The sequence below is a fragment of the Protopterus annectens genome, chromosome 1.part1, assembly GCF_019279795.1.
Source record: "Protopterus annectens isolate FY-2018-M chromosome 1.part1, PAN1.0, whole genome shotgun sequence".
Lineage (NCBI taxonomy): Eukaryota > Metazoa > Chordata > Ceratodontiformes > Protopteridae > Protopterus > Protopterus annectens.
Genome location: NC_056726.1, coordinates 1,953,934,589 through 1,953,960,251, shown reverse-complemented (window position 1 = coordinate 1,953,960,251; position 25,663 = coordinate 1,953,934,589). Strand labels below are relative to the sequence as shown.

General features: G+C 39.9%; 1 protein-coding gene across 4 annotated transcripts in view; it reads left to right on the top strand.

Moving 5' to 3' along the window:
* LOC122813026 (CYFIP-related Rac1 interactor A-like) overlaps window positions 1–25,663 on the top strand; it is a 1,136,056-nt gene that overhangs the window by 1,097,916 nt on the left and 12,477 nt on the right. For all 4 annotated transcript variants that reach the window (XM_044085138.1, XM_044085156.1, XM_044085145.1 and 1 more), the window contains one exon: window positions 5,334–5,404. In XM_044085138.1, the coding sequence (XP_043941073.1) occupies window positions 5,334–5,404 (71 nt within the window). The remainder of the gene's footprint in view (window positions 1–5,333; window positions 5,405–25,663) is intronic.

The window sequence follows — 25,663 nt, the reverse complement described above, 5'->3', positions numbered from 1 at the left end:
GAAGTCCAGGCCAACACGAATGGACTCTGGCTGACAAAGTTTGCAGACGATAGCAAGTTGGGAGCTATTCAGTGGTGGCTGGTGACTTCAAATTAAAGGAGGGCTGCAGGAGACAGCTGAATGGGTGGGGCCAATGGGAAGGGGATTGGCCAACTAGAAAGGAGGTGGAGCTATGCTCAAAACCACAACAACTGGAACATTAATTAAATACGCTGCCTGGGTGCCAAACAGTCATTACGAGAGTCCAATCAAGACAAAATGAAGTGTAGAAGAAAAAAATATTTCAATGCATTGGCTACATGACAACTTACTTAATATCCAGATGGAAACAGGTTGGGAGGCATGAAAAAATAAATTACTTTTTAAATACATTACTGGAATGCCAGCCAAAATCAAGTATACAAAACTCAACTCAAACCACTACTCCTTGCACTGCAGTTCTAATTATAATTTATATTCAGCTTTATAAAATTACCAAGTAACATGCTGAAAGTAGCAATCTCTGTGATACCTCCACTTGTAAAAATGTTTCTTATCCAAAAAAGACCTGCTGCCTGACACACAACTATCTACTTGTTTCATGGTGAAGACATGATCAAAGTAAAAAATGAACAGCAAACAAGAAACAAGCTCAAGATAAATTGCTTAAAGGATTCCTGCACAAGTTATGGACCACACATGATAGATTAGCATTCTGTTTTGTTTACGGGTAAGCCTGCAAAGATGACTGCAAGTCTCCAACAAATGTAATGAGCTTCTGAAAATACTGTAATCCTGTCCTTTTATTACAAATACTGTCATATGCATTTCAATACCCAAGGCTTATACATTATCTAGTTATGTAAATATTCTCGACATGGCAACAACGAAAAGGCTTTCAATGCTGGTAATTCTTTAACAGTACACTTATTAAAGCTTACTTGCATCTTACAATCTCCGACAAGCTTACCTGATGGTCATTAAATCATTGCTACTTAAACAGAGCAACAGGGCACTGTGACAGCATGCATTTCCTGAATAATAAGAAGCATAAATCAACAGTATAAAAATATGACAGAAAACCAGAACATTCTGCAAAATCAAGGACAGATGAAAAGCCACAGTCGTATTTGTGGTCTACCTTGGATGGGGGAATACTCTGCACACTTACACTGCATAACTGCTCCTTGCCTTCCTTGGACACATCCAAAGCCACTACAATGGGGAGTGGGGTGCAACAAGTATGTCACAAATTGAAATGTCTCTGGCTGACAGCGATGGCTCTGACACTCATACCTCTCAACTTCAGAGGAAGAAATCTGGACAAAGCCATACATAGAACTAGAAGTGGGACACAGGCCCAAAAATAAGGACAATTTTTAAATATTGCTCTTATTAACTTAGATAATAGAACAGTAGTAGGTCTTGCATTAGTATGAATTTTCTGAAGGGTATGAAATCTGAAACGCAAATGTCTGTCATTATTTTCTAACTTCAGTTTTTAATGATTTGCCACGAATTTGCCAGAAAACCACAATTTTATGAAAAACAGACCAAAATGTGATGCAAAAATATAAAGTTGCCACACAATACAGCTGGGAACCTGTCAAAAAAGGGACACCTTTTTAATATTAACACTGTTAACTTGAGCAGCTAACAAAATAAGAGCATCTACATGTATTTCTGAAATAAAAGTAATCTATAACTGATCATCACAGTTATATATAATTGTAAACCCTCCACGTTTTCTTCCAAAATTGCCATTTTGAGGAGGGATTATTAGGGGAGAGCAACATTTTGAGCCAAAATTGGGGACAATGGAGAGGTTTGGATATTCCTAATTCTGCAAAGCGATTTGCATATACCTCTCAACCTCTTAGTGCAGGAAATCTGGACAAGGCCAAATATATTGGGGGAACATACAAACACTACTAAAAATTGCTCTTGTATAAACTTAAGACAGTTGATAGAATAACAGGTCTTGCATTAGCATGCATTTTTCTGAAGGTTATGACGTCTGAAACTCAATGTCTGTCATTTAGTGACTTCATTCCTAAATGATTTACTAGAAAACCACAAATTTTATGAGGAACAAACCAAAAATAAGAAGCAAATATCTATTAATTCTGCAAACATATGGACAACTGAGAGGTATAGTTCAACCGGGGCTGTCTGAGTTTGCTACCCCCCCTCACAAAATCATGGTCGAATGGAGCCTCCCCCCCTGCAGCCATTCCAATGTCCCATTCCTTGGTTATTTTGCCCCATTTACCATAAACACTGTAATGTGCATACTGCTTTACTTCTGCGATGATTTATATTTCATTTGAAAGTTTTATTTTGCATTTTACAGCACAAACCCTAATAGATATCTGTTAAACAAAGCAATGCAGTCTCACAATGAAAATAGACTTAGCATTAAAACTTCTCTGATCTTGAAACTCACATGCATTGAAACAGCATTGAAACCCACATTCAAAGAAAATACATTTTGCCAGTGGCAGATAAAGATTAACTCTGGGCTGTTTTCAAAATCATAGGCCCCTTGAACATGAAACATACACATGCTCTTTGATACACCTTCCTGACTGTATTACATTATATTCCTTAAAGAATATACAAGATATTATTTCTGTTTAAATGTTTTTTTTTTCACTTTAGCTAAACTGTACATTATACTCACTGATTGGACTTCCAATATGTACTTATCTTACTGCACTCTTTACACAACTCAGCATGTTAATATTATTTATTTTTCTCTCTCCCAGACTGGCTGAAATGAGACACTGTGGATCAGTCCACTATCACTCTTAAAAATAAAAGAATTACAATAAAATAAATCATACGTGTTAGTCTTTTATAACAACAAATAGAATGCAATCATATTAACGTACTGGTCTGGTGAGTTCTTACTTGTGAGTACATTATTTAATACTATATAATAATGGGCTATTTTACATGAACTGCGCAAATCCACCCTACCGCTTCAGCAAATGATCATGGAACTGTAGAGTGACAGCAAGGGCACTTTATAATCAGTTTTCTGTCTTAGGGCAATGTCATAATTTACAGTCTTATTTAAAAGTAAATAAGATAATCGTTCTGTACATCATATAAATGATGTTTAAAGGAACATGCACCTGTCTTAGCCTTCCATAAAGGATTTGAGACATTCTTTTTGTATATAGTATTAAAGAAAATGCACTTGCAAATATTTTTGGCCAGAACTAACATCAGAAAGCATTAAAGCTTACTTGTCCAGCATTCTTAAACACCAGGACAACCATGACAGAAAAGAAAAAACATTTTCCCCAATTTTACACCGAAAAATACAAATATAAAGGCAGTGTTAAAGTGTGCTGAATCTAGAAAACAGTTGCACTTGTTTCACATACTGGAAAGGCAAGGCTTAGGATCCTGAAAGCTAGATTACAGTGATATGTGTATAGACCAAGAACTATAGATTTGTAAGCTGGTTTTTAAAGAGTCAGAGGTACCAAACTGCAAGGGGCACCAAGGTGCCAGCATCCACTGGATAATAGAGAAAATAAGGGAGCTTCTACAAAATGAGGGAGCTTCTGCTTTGGTGACTCTTCTGAAGTCTTTGACTGTGTGTATCACAAGAAACTGTAAAATTTCTAGGGGAAGTAGGGACACTGCATTGCCATTTTTGCTTCTTAAGAAATCTGTATGCAGATCAAAAATACAGAGATTAGAATCAAATATGAAATAACTGTGTGGATCAACATTGAAAAGGATATACAATACTGTATATATTGTGACTATATTTCACTTCCACACTGAATATATCATGTAGAATGCTGGGTTAGATGAATCATATCCTTGAAACAAACATATCGGGAGAAATATTAACAATCTTAGATATGCAGATGATACCACACTTTAGGGCGAAAATGGCAAACAGTTTTATTTTTATTCATTTGGCCACTGCTGCCCATTTTCTATAACAAACTGGCTTAAATCGTTGTTTAAACTGGGACAACTACCTTGTTAAATGACTCACTTAGTGTCACACAGTAGGCAAACAGATGTAGAAGGAATCAACCCTGTACCCTTGACTGCAGGAAGCGGTTTGTTAATAGCTCAGATCCTTGTGGTAACTGACAGATAGTTGAAACGTTTAATGAAGGAGACCTTAGGAAGCACAAAAGATGGTTAGCTGTTCAGTATATATATATATATATATATATATATATATATATATATATATAGATATAGATATAGATATATATATATATATTAAGATTATATCATACAGCCCTATCAGTTCTTTGAAAATAGATGGGGGAATAGTGCAGATAATGACACATTTTACTTTTCTGGACTTACAGAGAATACTGTAGAGCTGGTGACTGCAGCCAGAACCACAGCTAGGTCATCTAGAACCCTGCACAAGTCCACAAACTAGCTCTTCCTTCAGCTCAAAGTTGTGGAACAAAAAAGGTCTTCGCAGAACTGAAGACCAAAAAGAAAAAGCAAAATATGGTTCATATGGGTAAGAGCTCTAACCCAGTCAGCAGGTAACAATAAATATACAAATAGTTTTGAAAAGTATGAAAAACATTCATTTTTTGCCTGCAGACTGCCTTATGTTCTGTCTTCTTTATCAGTATGAGATGAAAAACATTTCCACAAAGCAGACACAGTCCAATGGGCAAAAATGAAAAATCTTTGATGATTTACTACACGTTTCTCATCTGTCAAACTTTGCCTTGTTTTAGTTGCCCATATACAAGTGGTGTGACATTCATTTTTGAGTCATGATGAAAGAAGCTCCTGTGGTTTCCCAAGAAGGAAACATGGATACCTATACATGGCACAAAATCCTAATAAAGAGAAAATTTGCTGCAATTATTTAACTCAGACTATAGTAGCTAAAAGCAAGTCACAGACAATAGCCTAGTGAGACTATTTAGGTATCTGTTAGAGTAACACATATTTTGGCACACTCTCAGTTTCAGATATTTGGGAATTGTTGCATCTCAGAATGCAGCATTGTAGAGAGTTTCACCTTTTTAAATGGATTCATCCTGTGGCCATTAGTCAAGGAGTGTGTGGCTGTTCAGGTGTGCCCTCTGATCACCCCTCTATCTAATTTACTTACATTGCATTCTTAGCTGATAGACCCTTTACTGTTAAGAAGGTAATTCAGATACATTCCATGAGAACAGACAGACTGCTCTTTTCACAAAGATCTTTGACCAGACATTACACAAAAAAATCTACAATGATAGCACTAAGGATATATTTTGTAATACTTATTTCAGTGTGCATGATGAAGTGCTTAATTTTACTTTGTTTTTGAATGTCTTCAACTCCTGCTCTCTTTCTAGATGAAAGGATGCATCAAAGTTCTGAAAGACCAGCCATCTAATAGCACAGAAGGTCTCCTGAATGCTCTCAGGTAAGAAATGCTTAGTCATTAATCATATTTTTGAAACAATTTAACTGATCCGTTCTACAAATATATTCCTTAGTAATTAAATGTCAAGGGTGGGGATTCCTGATGCTGATATTATCACTTTTTTAATTTCTCCAAGTATTTTGGGTTTCTAATACCATGACAAGAATGGACCCCATTCCTAAGTCAAAGTATAATTAAAGTTCCTGAAATTAGTATTGTTTCAATCTTTGATGTCAGCCAAAAGTGCTCTATGGAGCACCTGCAATGTGGCCAGTAATGACACCTTCTGTCATTCGTACGGAGTTACATGGATTGGTAACATATCTAAATACAATTGCAGATTCTTTTTTATAAGACCCGTTGCTCCTACTACTATTGGAACTGTCTGGCTATCTTTCTTCCCCGTTGCTCTTGTTTCTGCCTGCAGATCTTAATATGTTATGACTTTGTGTCTGTCTGCACGCAAGACACTGTAATCACTGGGTGTGGCGATTTCAATGATCAATGCTACTCTTCTTTTCCTGAACCACTATATTTAGACTCTATCTTTTGAACTGTTGCTAATGGGTGGTCCCATTCCATGTGATATAAACTTCACAATTTTCTATGATGCTCTGTGGCTGATGTTTCCAGTGTTTTCAGCCACTTCAATACCATAATGTTTGCACAATCCCCAGTGCAACAATCTTGCCACATCATTATGCCTTTCAGTATACAGTCCTTCTGCCATTAGTATGTCGCAACCTGCAAAAAGGTGTGCAACTGTTTCCAATTCAGTTTTACAAAATCTACATTTGTCTGTTTCTCCCACATGTTCACTGGACTTTGTAAACCAATGTGTATGTAGCCCACTGTCTTGGGCTGCCAGTATTAACATTTCATCTCTTGGTTTGAATTCTCCTCTCCTTAACCATTCCTGCGTTCTTTCCTGATCAACAGGAGGTTCTTCCAGAAGTTTTCTATACTTGCAACTATATTTATGCTTTTTCCACATTTCTTGCCTTCTCATCTGGTCCTTCACCTTATATTCTTTCTTTTATTTTTTGGCACATTCAGTTGCTGCCTGATTTATATCCACTTCTGGTTTGATTTCCATTCCTGCTTGACAGTGATATGTTTCTGATAGATTAAACAGAGAAGTCATCTTAGATTTATTCTCCTCCTGTTTCAAAACTTTCACTACGTCTGGGTCCTACGATTGCAGATCTATACATTTAATCAATTTCAAGGAGAATCATTCCTCCTTCAGAATGGGGGATATATAATATTGGTATGCACTGAGTTTTATAAATTATTTGGTGAGCATGAAGCATCCTTCTTGTTTTTCTATTATCACTTAACGTGGGTGATGTAAAGCAGTACAATAACTAAAATTCAGTGTTTGCATTCTCCTTCAGTGTTCTCCTACCCAAAAAAAGCATTTTTGTCCCATAACCTCATAAAACACAAGAGTCCTACCAGTGACTGCATTTGCTCTGTTTGTTCTTTTAGAATATTGTCAAGCTGGCTGCAGAGACCACGGAATTTGCAGACAGCTATCACTCAGTTACTGATAGGCTTACAGCTAATGATGCTCTGTAAAACAAAAATATGTTCAGTAAATCAATAAAAACGTGGTTTTATAGTTTGGTAAAAAATCTATACCTTGTTGAAACAATACAATATCTACCTAACACAAGTTTTTACTCTCACCCAAATAAAGCTTTCCACTGAGTCTTCTTTTCTGGGAGAATAGAGAAAGTCCATAATATTAGTAAAGTTATTTTACAAAAAGTATCCAGCACTTGCCTTGATGAGGAGCTTCCTATGGGGCAATAACCATTAGCCTTGATGAGAAATCTCTCATGGGACACAGCCATACAAAATCCTGCACATAATCCTATGTACAATAATCCATCAGTCTGGACATTAATAAAAATGAGGACGATGCCTCCAAGGCTTCCTTAGGAGTTTCTTTGTCCATTGCAGTTTCAAAAGGAATCGAATACCATTGATTCAAAACCCTTCAAATCCCTATCTATAATAAGGTAACAGAAAAGAAATACTACCCCATTTAACCACAAAGGATTAAATTAATCTGACTATACTTTCCTAGATACGTCATGTCTCTATCATTCGCAACAGAAGAGCTTTTGAATTACAGCATTCCAACTGGCCAAAATTAATTGTTCAGTTGAATGGCCATAACTTTGTTTGAAAACTCAGTACTTGCAAAGGGATGGCAGGATTCACCACCTTCATTTCCTGTTATGAAACCAATACAAATTATATCTATAATTAAGGGGGTGAGGCAGTTCCCCCCAAAAGTCCTAAAATTAATGGAAGAGGCTAATGATTCTTCTTCAGACACAATCATCCTTAGGCTGACAGCTTCACACCGGTGACCAGATAAAGCCATATGTATGAAGTATCTGATTGGTTGAGCAATTATTTATGATCAGTAATATAATTTTCTTATTTATTGCTGGGTTTCATAAACTGATCTACATAATCAGTTTCTTACAAATCAAAAAATTTTGTGGTGTAACTGGTTACCAGTGGGGAACTGATTTTAAAGAGACTAAGGACTATATTCACACTGGGCTTTAAGAATACTTCAAAGAACAACATGAAAAAATAAGACAAGAAAATATCTCTGCATCACGAATACTTTCTTTTCTTATAAAATATTCCAAAGTTCCCCCATGAAAGAACATTTTCCCCCTTTTGTTGTTTTGCTGTTTTGTCAACTCTTAGCCATTACCAGATCCCATTAAATTTTAGTAACGTACCATGTTCCAAATTTCACTCTCGGTGCTTTATCCATAGGTTACACCCCATAGTACTTAAATAATGTCAGTTACATATCAGTATTACATCCAATATATTGTCCAGAAAAATATTCAGAAGCATGACCTGCTATACAAGGCTAAACTGTTCCTCATTAACCAAAGTAGAATAGCCACTGCATTGTCCCTTCTACTACCCTGACTATTATATGCTATCACAGTCTTCACAAATGTACAGTACAGGCAGCTGTCCAAACTAGAAAAAAAGCTATATCAAAATTGCCAAACTTTATAATAACAAACTCTAAAACTCATCAGGGTATTGCTCCCAAAATAATCATATCAGCATACCAGATTCAAAAGAAGTTAACTCAATTAGTTCAAGAGGACCTTTATTCCATTTCCAATAATGTAATCCCAGCGGTGTCATTCCTGAAAATAAATCTTCCTTAATCAATTGAGGATTGATAAGGAAAAATGGGAGAACTAAGTACTAAGAAAACAAACTTTCTTATTACAAAAATAAGTAAAAATATTCCTGCAAGTAGATTCTTTCTATCAAAATATGATCATAAGTTGCACCTTACTGAATTGCATTCCTATCATGTTTTATAAAAGATATTTCTTAATAGGATCAAGTAGAATGTAAAGATGTAAGGTAAATCAGTTGTAGTGCAGACATTGCCTTCCTCATCATAAATCACAGTTGTTAACAACCGGTAACTGTTCAGGAAAGAATTAAGTAAAGCAGTCAGATTTCTTGATTTACATAGCATAGCTCTTCTCTGACTGACAAAACTAAACCAACAAGATATCATGGATAAAGCCATGCCTTCCATTTCTCAGCAAAAGGCTTTATACAAGTGGATGATTTTAACGTGCATGAGGTTTCTACTTGTCAAGCACTACTTGGTGAGATGCAACTCATACAGTTTTTTCCTCACTATAAATTATTGCCAACAATGTACTTATTACAGCAATGGCAGTGATTAATGTTCATAGGTTCATAGGTAGGTATTAGGCTATCTGCCGAGGGCATTTATAAGCCTAGCCAGAGTGTGTCGGCTTTCGCCACCCCCATTGATTAATTAACTGATCCTCTGTCAAGCAGAGCCAATGAAGTGATCCCAGGGGAGTATTTTCTGTTACCCATCCACTCGTCAAGGTTTCTCTTGAAGAGTGTTAGTGAGGGGCTCTATCTGATGTAATTTGGAATTTTGTTCCAAAGCATGGGGAGTCTCTGAGACAGGAATCTTTTCCTCCAGCATGTTCTATTTATTGCTGTGGTGAGGTTTAGTTCACTAGAGTGTGTGGCTTGCAGTGACTTGGATTTCTTTAGTTGGAGCATGTCCATCAATTCTGAGTTGGACATGGCTTTGTAAGTCAGGCAGAGATCACCTCTGAGTAAGCGATATGCCATTGAGTACATCTGGAGTTTTTTCAGTCGGGCTGCATAGGACATATGTTTGAGGCCAGTAATTCTCTTGGTGAGATACTTTTGTGGTCTTTCCAGCTGTTGGAAGTGTCTTGTGAGGTACATCCCAAATGGGGCATTGTACTCTATGATGGGTCTAATGAGTGACAAGTAGAGGGGCACTATAACCTCTTTATTTCTAGATGCGAACCCTTTAGTAGTTAGATGGGCCACATAGAAGGATTTCCTAACTACTTTGGCAATATGATTGTCAAAGGAGAGATTACTATCTACCTGGGTCCCCAGATCTCTTATTACCTCTTCTGTATTAAGAGGCCTGTGACCTATGTGGTAATTCGTGGGCGTTTTGTATTTCCCAAATGGGATGACTATGTATTTTTTGCCATTTAGCATGAGGCCATGACTTTGACACCAGGTGTCCATCTCAGTAAGGCCTTTTTGGAGGATGTCCGTGTCAGCCAGAGAGTCAATTATGGCTCCCAGTTTGCAGTCATCGGCGAACTTGGTTAGCCATTGTCCTCCTGTGCTTGCCTGTACTTCTGAGAAGTATATGCCGAACAGTAGGGGTCCCATGACCGAGCCTTGTGGGACACCACTTGTGACTGGTTTAGAGTCGGACCTGGAGCCCGCTATTCTTACCATGTGAGTTCTGTCTGTAAGCCAGTTGACAACCCATCTCGTGACATAGGGGTTTATGTTCAGGCTGGTGAGTTTTTCTGTAATAACTGAGTGGGAAATGGTGTCAAAAGCCTTGGCGAGGTCAAGGTAGGCTGTGTGAACTACCTTACCCTCGTCGATGGCCTTGGTGACTGTCTCGAAGAAGTCAACCAGGTTTAGTAGGTATGATCTGCCCTTAACAAAGCCAAACTGGGTCGGGTCAAGTGTTTGGAGGTTCCCAATGTCTTTGTTAATGAGTTCCATGATGATGCACTCCATAGCCTTGCAGAACAGGCTAGTCAGGCTGATAGTTACCAGGGTCAGTTGTGGCCCCTCCTTTGTGGAGAGGAATAACCGTTGCTGTGTGCCATTTTATGGGCACATAGCCTGTGGAGAGGCTGAGGGTGAACAGCGTGTTTGGGTGGGGGGTTAGTTTGTTCTGTAGATCGTGCAAGACGCAGCCTGGGACACCATCTGGTCCCATTGATGCTGTGTTTTTGGCTTTTGAAAGGGCTGTTTTCACCTGTGCGTCTGTGATTTTTGGGATACTACACTTTTCCGGTATTGTTGTGGGCCCTTTTGGAGGTGAGAGGGGGTGAAGTTTGCATTGAATCTGCCAGGATGTTGGCAATATAAGTAGGTTCAGTGTATTTTGTGCTATTTTGCACAAGTTCAGTGCATATCTGTGAGTTGCCACTTACATTCTTAATATAGCAAAAGAAGGCTTTGTAGTTATCTTTTGAATCCTTGGCTATTTTTCTTTCAAAGTTAGCCTTGGATGATTTCATGAGGGACCTTAGTTTCTTACTGATACTGATTAGGGATGTCTTTCCTTCTTGGGATTTGCTTTTTTTCTGAACTAGTTTCCTCCTTCTATTGTATAGCTTGTTTATTGCAGGGGTCCACCAAACTGGTTTCCTTCTCTTAGAGGAGTGAGTCTTGGTTTTGCTAGGGATGGCACAATCCATGCATCCTTGTAGGTTCTCATTGAGTGCATTTGTAAAGGTTTCTGCTTCTTGGTCAGCATTATCCTTTAGCATGGGAGCTGTGAAACTTACCACCTCTGTCTTAAGTAAGGTGAAGTTGGCTTTAGAAAAGTTTTTTGCTGTGGTTTCCTTAGCTGGGGATGGTGGTGGGGTGTGGACATTCAGAGTGATTAGTTTATGGTCTGATCTAAAAAGTGACAGGTTGACCTCCAATGTGGAACACTTGTCACCCATGTTGGTGATGACCAGGTCCAATATGTCTTCACCTCTGGTAGGGGAGTTTACCAGCTGATCCAGGGCATTTGAGTTGATGAATTCCAGGAAGCGCTGGGCCTGGGAATTTGTACTCGAGCAGTTTTCCCAGTGAATGATAGGGTAATTGAAATCGCCCAATATCAGGGTGTTTGGTAGGACCTTCATGTTTTCCAGTGTCTCCAGAAAGGTGGAGTGGTGGTCCTGGGTCATGGAGGGTGATCTGTAGTAGGCCACAATTTTCATTGCAGATTTGCCCAATGTTAGTTGCACATGGATGATCTCAGAGGTATCATGCTGCACCACTAACCTGGCGGTGTAGATATCCTTTGATGAATATGGACATATCCCCTCCTTTTGTGTTTTGGTCCTTGTTCTGTTGCCAAAACGTGTGGTATGAGTTGCAGCCCAGTAGTGCTGGGGTGCTCTCTGGAGCCTTGAACCAGGTTTCAGTTACTGCACAGATGTCGACATTCTCCATACTGAGGAGTTCTTTGAGTGCGTGGATTTTGAGATTTAAACTCCTGGTGTTGAGTAGCATAACCCTCAGTTTTTTGCTAATTGTGCTGTTTATGGAGGTGGGTTTGACTTTTGAGCCTTGCCTAAAAAAGGCACTATAGGGGCAGCAAGAGCCTTGGCCAGTATTCAAAAGCCTAGGGGTGACAGGTGCAAGCCATCTCTTGCAAAGCAATGCAGCTTGTCGAGCATGTCATCCCAAGCTGACAGACACTGGATCCCCTTTGAATGACACCAGAAGTTTAGCCAATTGTTGAAATTGATCATTTTTTCTTTATACTGAGGTATCATTCTTGGTGAGGGCAGGATGCTACTCAAGGTCAGGGTCATACCAGCCTGGTCTACATGATCAGAGAGCTCTTCCATATCTCTTTTCATGTAGTCCAGGGAGGTACGTCTCAGGTCATTCACACCAACATGAACAATGACAGAGTCATATTTGTACTTGTTCTGGAGTGACCTGAGTGCTTGTGTTATGTGGCGGATTCTGGCTCCTGATAGGCAGCTAACAGTAACCTTCTGCTTGTCCAGCCTAGTGAGTGGGACGTCAGTTTGCCTGACTATAGAGCCACCTATTACTAGTGTGTTAGGTATGTTATTTTGCCTTAAGGGCTGTGATTGTGCAGCACACTGATTTTGTGTTTTATGTGTTGTCTGGTTTGTGACGGGAAGTGCAGGTTGTTTGGGTGTCTGCTTTGGAGGTCGCTGATGCTTTTGTAGGTTTTTATTTAGAGCCCCCAAGTATGATTTTGTGTTTTTATGCGTTTTTTTTGCCAGTGCTGTTTTAATAGGTCTGTGTGCAGCTGGTGTTGTGGTGCAAGTGTTAACCTTCTTCTCTTGACTGTCTGTTCCAGTATTGGGTGGAGACAGATTAGCTTCCAGTTTGGCTTTATAATTGCATCTCTTGCATATGTTAGTGTTTTGTGGTAGGAGGAGAGGGTTGTCTGTGTACATGAGGCAGTTGTAACATTGCCTCAGGATACCCAGATTCACCAGCTGGACTGGAGAATGCACCTGAAGTTGCCCTTTGGTCATGCCTGAATAGTAGGGTGAGCTGCTTAGTCACTTGGTTGGTGAGGGGTGAATAAAGAGCCTTGCCCTGCTGGGCAATCAGTGTCAGGGTATATTAGTGCTTGCTATTAGGTCTGAGCAAGTGCTGGGCTGTAAGATGCTTTTTGAGTGCTTAGGGTTGAAAGTTAGACTAGTTTCAAGTGAAAAACTGAAGAGGAGACTTAGTGGAGCCAGGAATAATTTAACCGTAGCTAATCGGCACTGCCCAGTGTGCAAAACCGTGCAAACGCGGTTTTTATAGTAGGGAAATGAAAGAGACAGAAATTAGCCTAAAATGGCCAATAAACTACTAACTTCTGGGCTGGAACCACTCCTCCAGGGACAGATAGGTTGCTCAAAGCTCCCCTCTCTCACAGGTGAACAGAAAAACTTCCTTTTATCCAAGTAAGGTATGGGCAACTCAGAAACTAGTATCACAGCCCTGAATTCAGCACTAGCCTGAAAATTGGACTATACTAGCATTGAAAGGTGGGAAACAAGGAATTTTGTTGTTTTTTTTGTTTGTTTGTTTTTTAAAAGATAAGGCAAAAACAGTAAAAAATACACTTAAAACAGCTTTAAACAACTACAAATGATCAGAAAAGGCTATCGCACTTTAGTGTGTAGCCTACAACAGTTAAACAAATTATTTAAACAAAAAATAACTTTTTAAAAGTGCAGGCAGTCAAATAAGTACAATATGTGAAAAAAACAAGCTTTTAAATCACAATAAACACTGGAAAATCTGCGTTTAGTCAGAAAATAGTTAAGTACAGCAAGAAAGTACAGAAAACTGATACTTAATCACTCCAAAGTCTCTCTTGTAAGCTAGAAGGCTTGTATCAGTTTAAGGCTTTCTAGTGCTACCTAGTAGGTTAGTTACAGGAAAGATGGGAAACAAGCGCAGATGTGGTCATTTAAACCAGAAAGTTGAAAGAGATGGACAAACTGTCCAAATGGTCAATAAACTACCACTTCTGGGCCAAGAACCTCTCCTCTCATGGTAGACAGGCTACCTAGTGTTTACCACTCCCACTGATAAGCTAGAAGGCTTTCCTCCAACACAAAAAGGCTTGCGGGGCTCAGACACTTACCAACAGTCCTGGATACAGCAACACTGTATCCGGACTAGGCTAGTTACAGGAAAGGTGGGAAACAAGCCCAAGTGCAATTTATAAACCAGAATGTTGAAAGAGATGGAAAAAACTGCCCAAATGGCCAATAGCTACAATTTCTGGGCCAGGAACCACTCCTCTTGTGGTAGATAGGCTACCTAATGCTTACCACTCACACTGATAAGCTAGAAGGCTTCCCTCCAACACAGAAAGGCTTGGGGGATTCGGAAGCTTACAAAGAGTCCTGGATACAGCAAATCTGTACCTGGACTAGACTAGTTACAGGAAAGGCGGAGAACAAGTACAAAAGTAGGCTTTTAAGCCAGCAAGTTGAAAGAGATGGAAAACTGCCCAAACTACAATTTCTAGGCCAAAACTCACTCTTCCCATGGAGGATAGGCTACCTAGTGCTTACCATGTCCACTTCCCTGCAACACAGAAAGGCTTGGGGGCTCAGAAGCTTACTAACAATCCTGGATACAGCAACTCTGTAACCAGACTAGGCTAGTTATAGGAAAGGCAGAAAATAGGCACAAGTGTGGCTTTCAAACCAGAAAGTTGAAAGAGATGGAAAAAACTGCTCAAACAGCCAATAGCTAGAATTTCTGGGCCAGGGACCACTCCTCTTGTGGTAGATAGGCTACCTGATGCTTACTACTCCCACTGATAAGCTAGAAGGCTTCCTTCCAACACGGGAAGCCTTGGCGGGCTCAGAAGCTTACAAAGAGTCCTGGAAACAGCAAATCTGTACCTGGACTAGACTAGTAACAGGAAAAGCAGGAAACAAGCGCAAACACAGACTTTTAAATCAGAAGGTTGAAAGAGATGGAAAAGCTTCCCAAACGGCCAATAAACTATAATTTCTGGGCCAGAAACCACTTCTTATGTGGTAAATAGGTTATCTAGTGCTTACCACTCCCACTGATAAGCTAGAAGGCTTCTCTCCAACACAGAAGGGCTTAGGGGGGCTTAAAAGATTACCAACAGTCCTGGATACAGCAAATCTGTACCTGGACTACACTAGTTATAGGAAAGGCGGGGACCAAACGCAAAACAGGCTTTTAACCAGAAAGCCGAAAGAGATGGAAAAACTGCCCAAATGGTCAATGAACTACAATTTCATGGCCAAAACCCACTCTTCCCATGGTAGATAGGTACCTAGTGCTTACCACTCCCACTGATAAGCTAGAAGGCTTCCCTCCAACATAGAAAGGCTTGGGGGGCTCAGAAGCTTGCCAACAGTCCTGAATACAGCAAGTCTGTATCTGGACTTGACTAGTTACAGGAAAGGCAGGAAACAAGCTTAGAATTTTTTTTTGTTACAGAAAAGCAGATAAAACAGCAGTAAATACAATTCAAATTGTAGTGCAAGCCAGCACATCTGAGTGTGTAGCAACAATACGACAAATACAGTTCAAATAAATGCAATTAAATTAACAAATGACTAAAAAACAAGTGCAGAAGGCAGTAAATTAGAAGGCTGCTAACAAGTAGTAATAAGTGCAAAGTAAGAGGGACTGAACAGATAACAGCACGCAGAAGAGCAACTAAGAAAGTTACAGTAAGAGTAGCAGAATAATATATATATATATATATATATATATATATATATATATATATATATATATATATATATTTTTTTTTTTTTTTTTGAAGGAGGGAACAGAGCAGGATTAAGAGGCTACAGGGGGGTTTCCTTCCCAAATGGTCTCTTTGTACACAGTAGGAGGGCCTGAAATCGGAATATGATTTCACTGCACTCAGTTGAGTGAGCAAATGAGATGGGCCCAGAAGGAGTATCCAAATACAAATCTATAAGAGTGCGGGCAATTTCAAAGCCACCAACATTAACACCAAAACAAGAACAGGGAGGGTGGGTGGAGAACTAACTGTAGAGAGACAGCCACAACTTCATTTGAGTTGATATTCAGTGAAAAACACAAATAAATAAATTAAATACAGTACTGTATGCAAAAGAGCAGATAAAAGTGTACTTAAATTCACTTATATGTCCAGCTGATTTCAGGTAGATGTTAGCCGGCCAAAGCTCTGATATTAAGCAGATGGCTCAAAATGAACCACTTATATAAGGCAAGACAGAATGTCAGTGATGAGGTGAAACTATCTCCCACTGCTTTCAATGGCTACACAGAAATTCTAAAAAGTACTCTGTAGAGAGATGGCCACAACTTCAGTTGAGTTAATATTCAGTGAAAAACACAAATAAATATTCTCAGCTAGAGCATCTTCTGTGTGGAGACATGCATGAATGGGCGTACCTTCGTTGAAGATTGTGCGTCAGGACCGGCACCTCGCACGTAAAAATCAACTGCCAATCATTAGCGGACCGAAGTTCCGCTGTGGTGGCCCCTAACCGGGAAAAGCCAAAAGACACAACAATAACAACTATATGCAAAAGAGCAGATAAAAGTATACTTAAATTCACTTATACGTCCAGCTGATTTCAGGTAGATGTTAGCCGGCCAAAGCTCTGATATTAAGCAGAGATAACTCAAAGTGTACCGCTTATATAAGGCAAGACAGAATGTCAGTGATGAGGTGAAACTACCCCTCACTGCTATCAATGGCTACACAGAAATTCTAAAAAGTACTCTGTAGAGAGACAGGCACAACTTTAGTTGAGTTAATATTCAGTGAAAAACACAAATAAATGAAATAAGTACTATATGCAAAAGAGCAGATAAAAGTGTACTTAATTTCACTTATACATCCAGCTAATTTCAGGTAGATGTTAGCAGGTCAAAGCTCTGATATTAAACAGAGATAATTCAAAATGTACCACTTATATAAAGCAAGACATAATGTCAGTGATGAGGTGAAACTACCCCCACTGCTATCAATGGCTACACAGAAATTCTAGAAAGTACTCTGTAGAGAGACAGCCACAAATTCAGTTGAGTTAATATTCAGTGAAAAAAACAAATAAATAAATTAAATACAGTACTATATGCAAAAGAGCAGATAAAAGTGTACTTAAATTCATTTATACATCCAGCTGATTTCAGGTAGATGTTAGTTGGCCAAAGCTCTGATATTAAGCAGAGATAAGTCAAAATGTACCACTTATATAAGGCAAGACAGAATGTCAGTGATGAGGTGAAACTACCCCCACTGCTATCAGTGGCTACACAGAAATTCTAAAAAGTACTCTGTAGAGAGACAGCTACAACTTCACTTGAGTTAATATTCAGTGAAAAACATAAATAAATAAATTAAATACAGTACTATATGCAAAAGAGCAGATAAAAGTGTACTTAAATTCACTTATAAGTCCAGCTGATTTCAGGTAGATGTTAGCCGGCCAAAGCTCTGATATTAAGCAGCGATAACTCAAAATGTACCACTTATATGAGGCAAGACATAATGTCAGTGATGAGGTGAAAATACCCCCCAACGCTATCAATGGCTACACAGAAATTCTAAAAAGTACTGTGTAGAGAGACAGCCGCAACTTCAGTTGAGTTAATATTCAGTGAAAAACACAAATAAATAAATTAAATACAGTACTATATGAAAAAGAGCAGATAAAGTGTACTTAAATTCACTTATATGTTCAGCTGATTTCAGGTAGATGTTAGTTGGTCAAAGCTCTGATATTAAGCAGAGATAACTCAAAATGTACCACCTACATAAGGCAAGACAGAATGTCAGTGATGAGGTGAAACTACCCCCACTGTTATCAATGGCTACACAGAAATTTTATAAAGTACTCTGTAGAGAGACAGCCACAACTTCAGTTGAGTTAATCTTCAGTGAAAAACGCAAATAAATAAATTAAATACAGTGCTATATGCAAAAGAGCAGATAAAAGTGTACTTAAATTCACTTATATGTCCAGCTGATTTCAGGTAGATGTCAGCCGGCCAAAGCTCTGATATTAAGCAGAGATAACTCAAAATGTACCACTTATATAAGGCAAGACAAAATGTCAGTGATGAGGTGAAACTACCCCCCACTGCTATCAATGGCTACACAGAAATTATAAAAAGTACTCTGTAGACAGACAACCACAACTTCAGTTGAGTTAATATTCAGTGAAAAACACAAATAAATAAATTAAATACAGTAGTATATGCAAAAGAGCAGACAAAAGTGTACTTCAATTCACTTATACGTCCAGCTGATTTCAGGTTGATGTTAGCCGGCCAAAGTTCAATGTTTTTGGAGATTTTTGTTTTCTACTGGGGCATACTTGTACTGAGTTAATATGTATGTTTTCATTTGGTGAGACTTTAGCCAATAGTTACTCTGGGACACATAGAAGACACACAAAACTTTTCAAATGTATGTATCTATATATTTAGATATCTGTCTGTCTATCTATTGTTCCTTCTTTAAGTATCTAAAGCAGTGAATTTGACTCAAGTACTCTTTTTAGCAGTAACGTGATTTCATGGTAAAGTAAATACACATAATCCTAAAACATGGAAAGTGTAACTACAGTAACTGGCTAATCATCAAAACTCAGTAAGACTCCGGACTCCAAACTAAGTGCATAAATAGGAAACCAATGCAAGTTACATAAAGCTATTCAAATAAATAATTTTGTAAACAACAAACAGCATTTGAGCCAACAATGTCGCATAAAATAATCGGGTCTATATTAGAACACCGAGAAGACGAAATGTCGAAAGGCTTAAAATCCGAAAATGCTGTTCATCAAAATCGCTTTTGTGGGGGGCTGTGTCCCCCCCATTCCCCCCACTAATTATATATACCAACTCCGAGATTGCACTACAGTGAGGAAAGGGCAAATTTTCCGATCTTCACTATACAGCAATCTCACAAAAAACACTTCGATGAACGGCATTTTCAGGTTTTAAGCCATTCAGCATTTGGTCTTTTCGGTGTTCTAATATACACCCAAAATAATAGTGTGATAAAAGAATGATGCTTATAGCCTAAGTAACCAATCAGTTATTAAATAATTCCACAGCCACATTTACAGTATAGTCATGCAGTTTTAACATTTTCATTTTTGCTGTTAAGTAAGATCTGTTATCTCCCTGTCTTTCCAGCTCAGAGACATACAGATGACAATAATCATAATGTTCCACTATATTATCAAACTATTCCCCTGTAAGTTAAAATACTGTCTAAAATAAACTGCATACAAATAGTCATCTTCATTCTGCAGACATCCAGAGCAGCTTTTTAAAAGAAAGGTCTGCAACAAGTTCACCTATTTAAAATGACATTGAGTGATCAATGGTTCATCAATCCACTCTAATCAAATGGGCTAATATCAAAAATGTTTATATGGGGAGAAGCCCCTACACAGCTTCTACACAATCACCTGTACCCCCCTTATCTATTAAAACTGTCTCCAATGTCACAAAATCTTGGGACTTTATTTGATTAAATGAGCAAAACATATCATTGCTTGATTAGATAAAGAGATTCTCTTTTTTAACAATTTTAGGTACTTCCAGAAATGTTTTCTATTTGTTTTATTTATTTATTTATTTAGTTACAGAAAATAATCTATATATTTGAGAGACACTGGTAGAAATATAACCACTTGAGAATATTATAGGCTACCTTGGAACACAGCCACTGTGTCCCACTTTATCACTAGTGTGACCTACAATGATAATGTTGTTCTCACTGTCCTTGAAAGGGGATTCCAGGATGCTAGCCACACAATGAACATGAATTCCAGAAATCAATAACATTTACAAGATGCTTCTGTTTCATACCCAATCAGTATCCTTATAAATAGGTGTTTATCTGAATTAGAAGTACCAACCACATGGAAACATTCTCAAATCATCCCTATCCACAACGGAGGCAACTCTTTTGAACTAACCAATTTTCACCCTACCTATATCTGTCTGGCTACCCATATCCAAAATTCTCCAGAGAGGTATCCATCAGTAGATAATGCAATACCTAATGCACAGCAATCTTTTAACCCAAATGCAACATGGTTTCTGACCCAGCCACAGCACATCTACAGCCCTATTATCCATTACAAACACTGTGAACAAGGCCAGAGACGCAAGATGCTATACAGCCTCAGTATTCCTTAACCACTGGCCTTTGACATGGTCTCTCACCCCTTACTGCTGAGCACACTGCCTAACTTAGGCTTCTCAGATAACACAGTAAAATGGTTTCAGAGCTATCTTGAGGATTATAAACAAGAAGTGAAATGGCCCAAGAAACACTCACCCTTTCTCCACAACCCTACTGGAGTTCCTCAAGGCTCCATCCTCAGAACCCTACTCTTCAACATTTCACTAATAACTTTCACACTACCTCCCAACCTGGAACCCTCATTCAATATGCTGATGATTCCACCATAATCTGTACAGCTCAATCACTACCAGAACATCTTTCAAAAATTCAACAGCCTTTTACTGCAGTCAAATCCTGGCTAAAAAATGCCCAACTCTTTCTTAATCCAAAGAAGACTAAATTAGTACTCTTCCACCCCAAAAACACATCCCTTGCCACTGTTCATTTCAACATCTTTGCATCTGACACACTGTCATAGCAATAGAGCAGGAAACCAAACTTCTAGGAGTAATCATTGACACTAGGCTGAGTAAGGAGAAAGTCACTGTCAGTTGCTTATCAGGGGCTAGGATCCACCACATTACATAAGAACTCAGGTCATTGGACCAGAATTACCAATATGACTCCATGTGGGAGTAAATGATCTGAGACATACCTCCATAGACTATATGAAGAGAGACATCATGGAGCTCTCAGATATGTGTCTCAGGTTGGTATGAGCCTAGAATTGAGCAGCATTTTACCTTCTCTAAGGATGAGGCTACAATATGAACAAAAGATGATTGACTTTAATAATTAGCTTAGTTTCTGGTGTCATTCTAAGGGGGTGCAATATTTGTCAGCATGGAATGAGATGGTCAACAGACAATGCTGCTTTGTCAGGGATGGTCTGCACCTCTCCCCTTTAGGCTTTTGAATATTAGCTAAAACTTTGTCTTCCTCCATAGTGCCTTTTTTTAGGCAATGCCAAACAAAGTATTTCCGGCATAGCAAATCAAAGTCAAGAAAATCTAAAGGCATTACTGCTCAATTCTAGGAATCTAAACAAAAAAATTCCACTCTAGAAGCTCTCTTTACCCTAGAGAATACTGACATCTGTGCTGTCACTAAGACGTGGTTTAAAACCACAGAGAGCACACCAACAGTGCTAAGTTATAATGCCTTCCACACATTTAGGCCAACTACTTCACAGGCAGGGACTAAAGGTGGAGGTGTCTCTATTTACATCAAAGATAAATGTACTTCAAGGCTGGTGAAACAGGACAATGCACTTGAGCTGCTCCATGTTCAAATCACCAAAGGCAAAATCTTATACTACTTCCTTGCAAGCTATAGATCACCCTCTATGACCCAGGAAACCCATAACATGTATTTAAACTTATTAGAAAAACTAACCATCCAACCCAATACCATATTCATAGGTGACTTTAATTACCCCACTATTAACAGGGACTCCTATACAACACCAAACATACATGCACAGAGATTTCTGGATTTTGTAAATAGAAACTCTCTCGATGAGATAGTCAATACATCAACTACAGGTACAACCATACTGGATCTGGTCCTCACTAATATGGGAGAGTGCTGCACACCCCCTACTGTAATGCCTTCCCTGGAAAGGTCAGACCACAAAATGGTTTCATTTGAAGTAAAAATAAAACCTGGACCCCCAGCTAAACCTGGAATATTCAAGAACTATTCTAGGGCTGACCCCATGCTATTCAGTGATAACCTGTACACAGACAACCCTCTTCTCCTCCCAACAAATTCCAACACATGTGAGAGATGCAACCATATAGCCAAACTGGAGGCTAAGCTCTCTCAACTCAGTACTGGCGTAACCAGTCAGGAGGAGAAGGAAACCACACTCACTACAATTCCAGTCTCACATAGACCTACCACGACAGTAAACCAAACACATAAACACAAAAACATACTTGGAGGCTCTAAATAAAAATCTGCCTAAGCAGCAGAGACCTCCAAAGCAGACACCCAAGCAACCGCTACCCCAAAACAAAACACGTGCAACACAACATAGCTCACAAAGCCAGTGTGCCGAACAGTCACAGCCCTTAAGGCTAAACAACACACCTGATACACATGTAATAGCTGACTCTATCGTCAGGCACACTGACGTCCCGCTCACCAGGCTGAACAAGGAGAAGGTCACGGTGAGCTGCCTGTCGGGCGCTAGGATCCGCCACATAACACAAGCACTCAGGTCACTCCAAGGCAAGTACAAATATGACTCAGTCATTGTCCATGCTGGTGTGAATGACCTAAGACGTACCTCCCTGGACTACATGAAAAGAGACATAGAGGAGCTCTCTGAGCATGTAGCCCAGGCCGGTATGACCCTGACCTTGAGTAGCATCTTACCCTCACCAAGAATGATGCCACAATATGAAGACAAGATGATCAATTTCAACAATTGGCTTAAGTATTGGTGTCATTCAAAGGGGATCCAATGCCTGTCTGCCTGGGATGACATGCTCGACAAGCCACGATGCTTCGCTAGGGACGGCTTGCACCTGTCACCCCTGGGCTTTTGGATATTGGCAAAGGTTCTTGCCATCCCCATAGTGCCTTTTTTAGGCAAGGCTCAAAAGACAAACCCACCTCCATAGGTATCACAAGGGATAAGAAACTAAGAGTAATGCTACTCAACACCAGAAGTCTAAACCTCAAGAGGTATGCACTCGAAACTCTCCTTAGCATGGAGAACATTGATATCTGTGCAGTAACAAAAACCTGGTTCAAGGCTCCCAAGAGCACCCCAGCACTACCAGGTTATACCTCATACCATGTTTTTTGGCCCCAAAACTTGGACTTAACCACAAAAGGAGGGGGAGTATCAATATTCATCAAAGATACCCACACCTCCAGGTTGGTGGCACAGCACGAAGCATCAGAGACTCTCCATGTGCAACTAACAGTGGGTAAAACTGCCTTCCAGTTTATAGCCTGCTACAGACCACCCTCCCAAACCCAGGAACCCCACTCGGCCTTCCTGAGAACACTGGAAAATATGAAGGTCTCTCCAAACACCATTATATTGGGTGACTTCAACTACCCTAACATAGACTGGGAGCATTACTCTAGCTCCAACACCCTAGCCCAAAGGTTCCTAGAATTTATAAACTCAAATGCTATGGAACAACTTGTTGCCACTCCCACAAGAGGGGAAAACATACTGGACCTGATCATCACCAACATGGGGACTCTATGCTCCAGACCAGAAGTGTATCCCTCACTGGTAAGATCAGACCATAAACTAATCTCACTAGATATTCACATCCCGACCCCAGCCCCTGCCCAGAAAACCACAGTGAAAAACTTCTCTAAAACAAATTTCACACTCCTCAAAACCGAGGTGGAATCCTTTAAAGCCCCCGGGCCTGTGGAAAATATGGTGTAGGCCGCAGAATCCTTTATAAACGCATTCTATGAACACCTTCAGGAATGCATGGATCATGCAATCCCAAATAAAACCAAGACCCAATCCTCCAAAGTTAGGCATCCTGTCTGGTGGACCCCAGCCATAAACAAACTATACAATAGAAGAAGGGAAGGCATCTCTGATCAGTATTAGCAAAAAACTACGGGCACTCATAAAATCATCTAAGGCCAGCTTCGAGAGAAAAATTGCACAGGACACTAAGGATAATCACAAGGCTTTCTTTAGTTATGTTAGGAAACTGGGTGGGAATTCCCAGATATGCTCAGAATTAGTCCAAAATGACAAAAAATACAACGAACCCACAGACATTGCCAACATCCTAGCTGACAGGTTCAGTGCAAACTCCCCCCCCCCTTCTCCACAAAAGGGGCAAATATCTATCCCAGCAGAGTGCTGCCCCTCTGACATCTCAGATGCTCAGGTAAGAGCCGCCCTCTCCAAAGCAAAAAACACAGCATCAATGAGACCAGACGGTGACCCGGGCTGCGTCCTACATGAACTCCAAGAAGAACTAAACCCAAACATAAAACTACTGTTCAATTTCAGCCTTACTACAGGATATGTACCCAAAGAGTGGCGTACAGCAACAGTGGTCCCTCTCCACAAAGGTGGTGCCTCAACGGATCCTGGAAACTATCGCCGCATAAGCTTGACTAGCTTGGTCTGCAAAGCTATGGAAAGGATCATCATGGACCTCATAAACAAAGATATTGGGGACCTACAGACACTGGATCCTACCCAGTCCGGCTTTGTTAAGGGCAGATCCTGCCTCTTAAACCTGGTCAATTTCTTTGAAACAGTCACCAAGGCCATTGACGAGAGGAAGGTGGTCCACACAGCCTACCTGGACCTTGCAAAAGCCTTCGATACAATGCCCCATTCGGGCATTATAGATAAGCTCACCAGCTTAAATATAAACCCCTATGTCACTAGATGGGTTGCAAACTGGCTCAAGGACAGAACCCACATGGTTAGAATTGCTGGAGCCACGTCAGACTCCAAACCAGTTACAAGTGCCGTCCCACAAGGCTCAGTCCTGGGCCCTCTCTTGTTTGGTATATATTTCTTGGAGGTACAGGCTAACACAGAAGGACTGTGGCTGACCAAGTTCGCAGATGACTGCAAACTGGGCGTCATAATCGACTCTCCAGCCGACACAAGCATCCTACAAAAGGGCCTCATAGAAACAGACAACCGGTGCCAGAGCCATGGCCGCAAGCTAAATGCCAAAAAGTGTATAGTCATCCCCTTTGGCAAAAACAAAGCGCCCACAAATTACCACATAGGTGGTAATCCATTAAGTACGGAAGAAGTAATTAGGGACCTGGGGACCCAAGTTGATAGCAATCTCTCATTTGACAACCACATGGCCATAGTGGTTAGAAAACATTTTATATAGCCCACCTAATCATGAAGGGATTCACATCTAGATCAGGGGAGGTCATCGTGCCTCTTTACTCATCCCTCATCAGGCCCATAATTGAGTACAATGCCCCTTTTGGGATGTACCTTACCAGACACCTGCAGCAACTGGGAAGACCCCAAAAGTACCTCACCAAAAGGATCAAAGGGCTCAAACAGATGCCATATGCTGCCCGGTTAAAGAAACCCTAGCTCTACTCAGTGGCATACCGCCTGCTCAGAGGCAATCTGTGGCTGACGTATAAAGCCATGTCCAACCCAGAATTAATGGACATGCTGCACCTCAGAAAATCCAAATCCCATCGAGCTATGCACTCGAGAGACTTGAACCTCAGCACTGAAATAAATAAGACATGCTGGAGGGACAGATTCATAACCCAGAGGCTCCCTTCACTCTGGAATAAAATCCCAGTCCAAGTTAGGCAGAGTCCCTCATTGACTCTCTTCAAGAGGAATCTTGATGAGTGGATGGGAGATAGTAGGTTTACCCCGGGTATCACTTCTGTGTCACTGTTAGACAGAGGCACAGTATACTAACCTCGAAAAAGGGCAT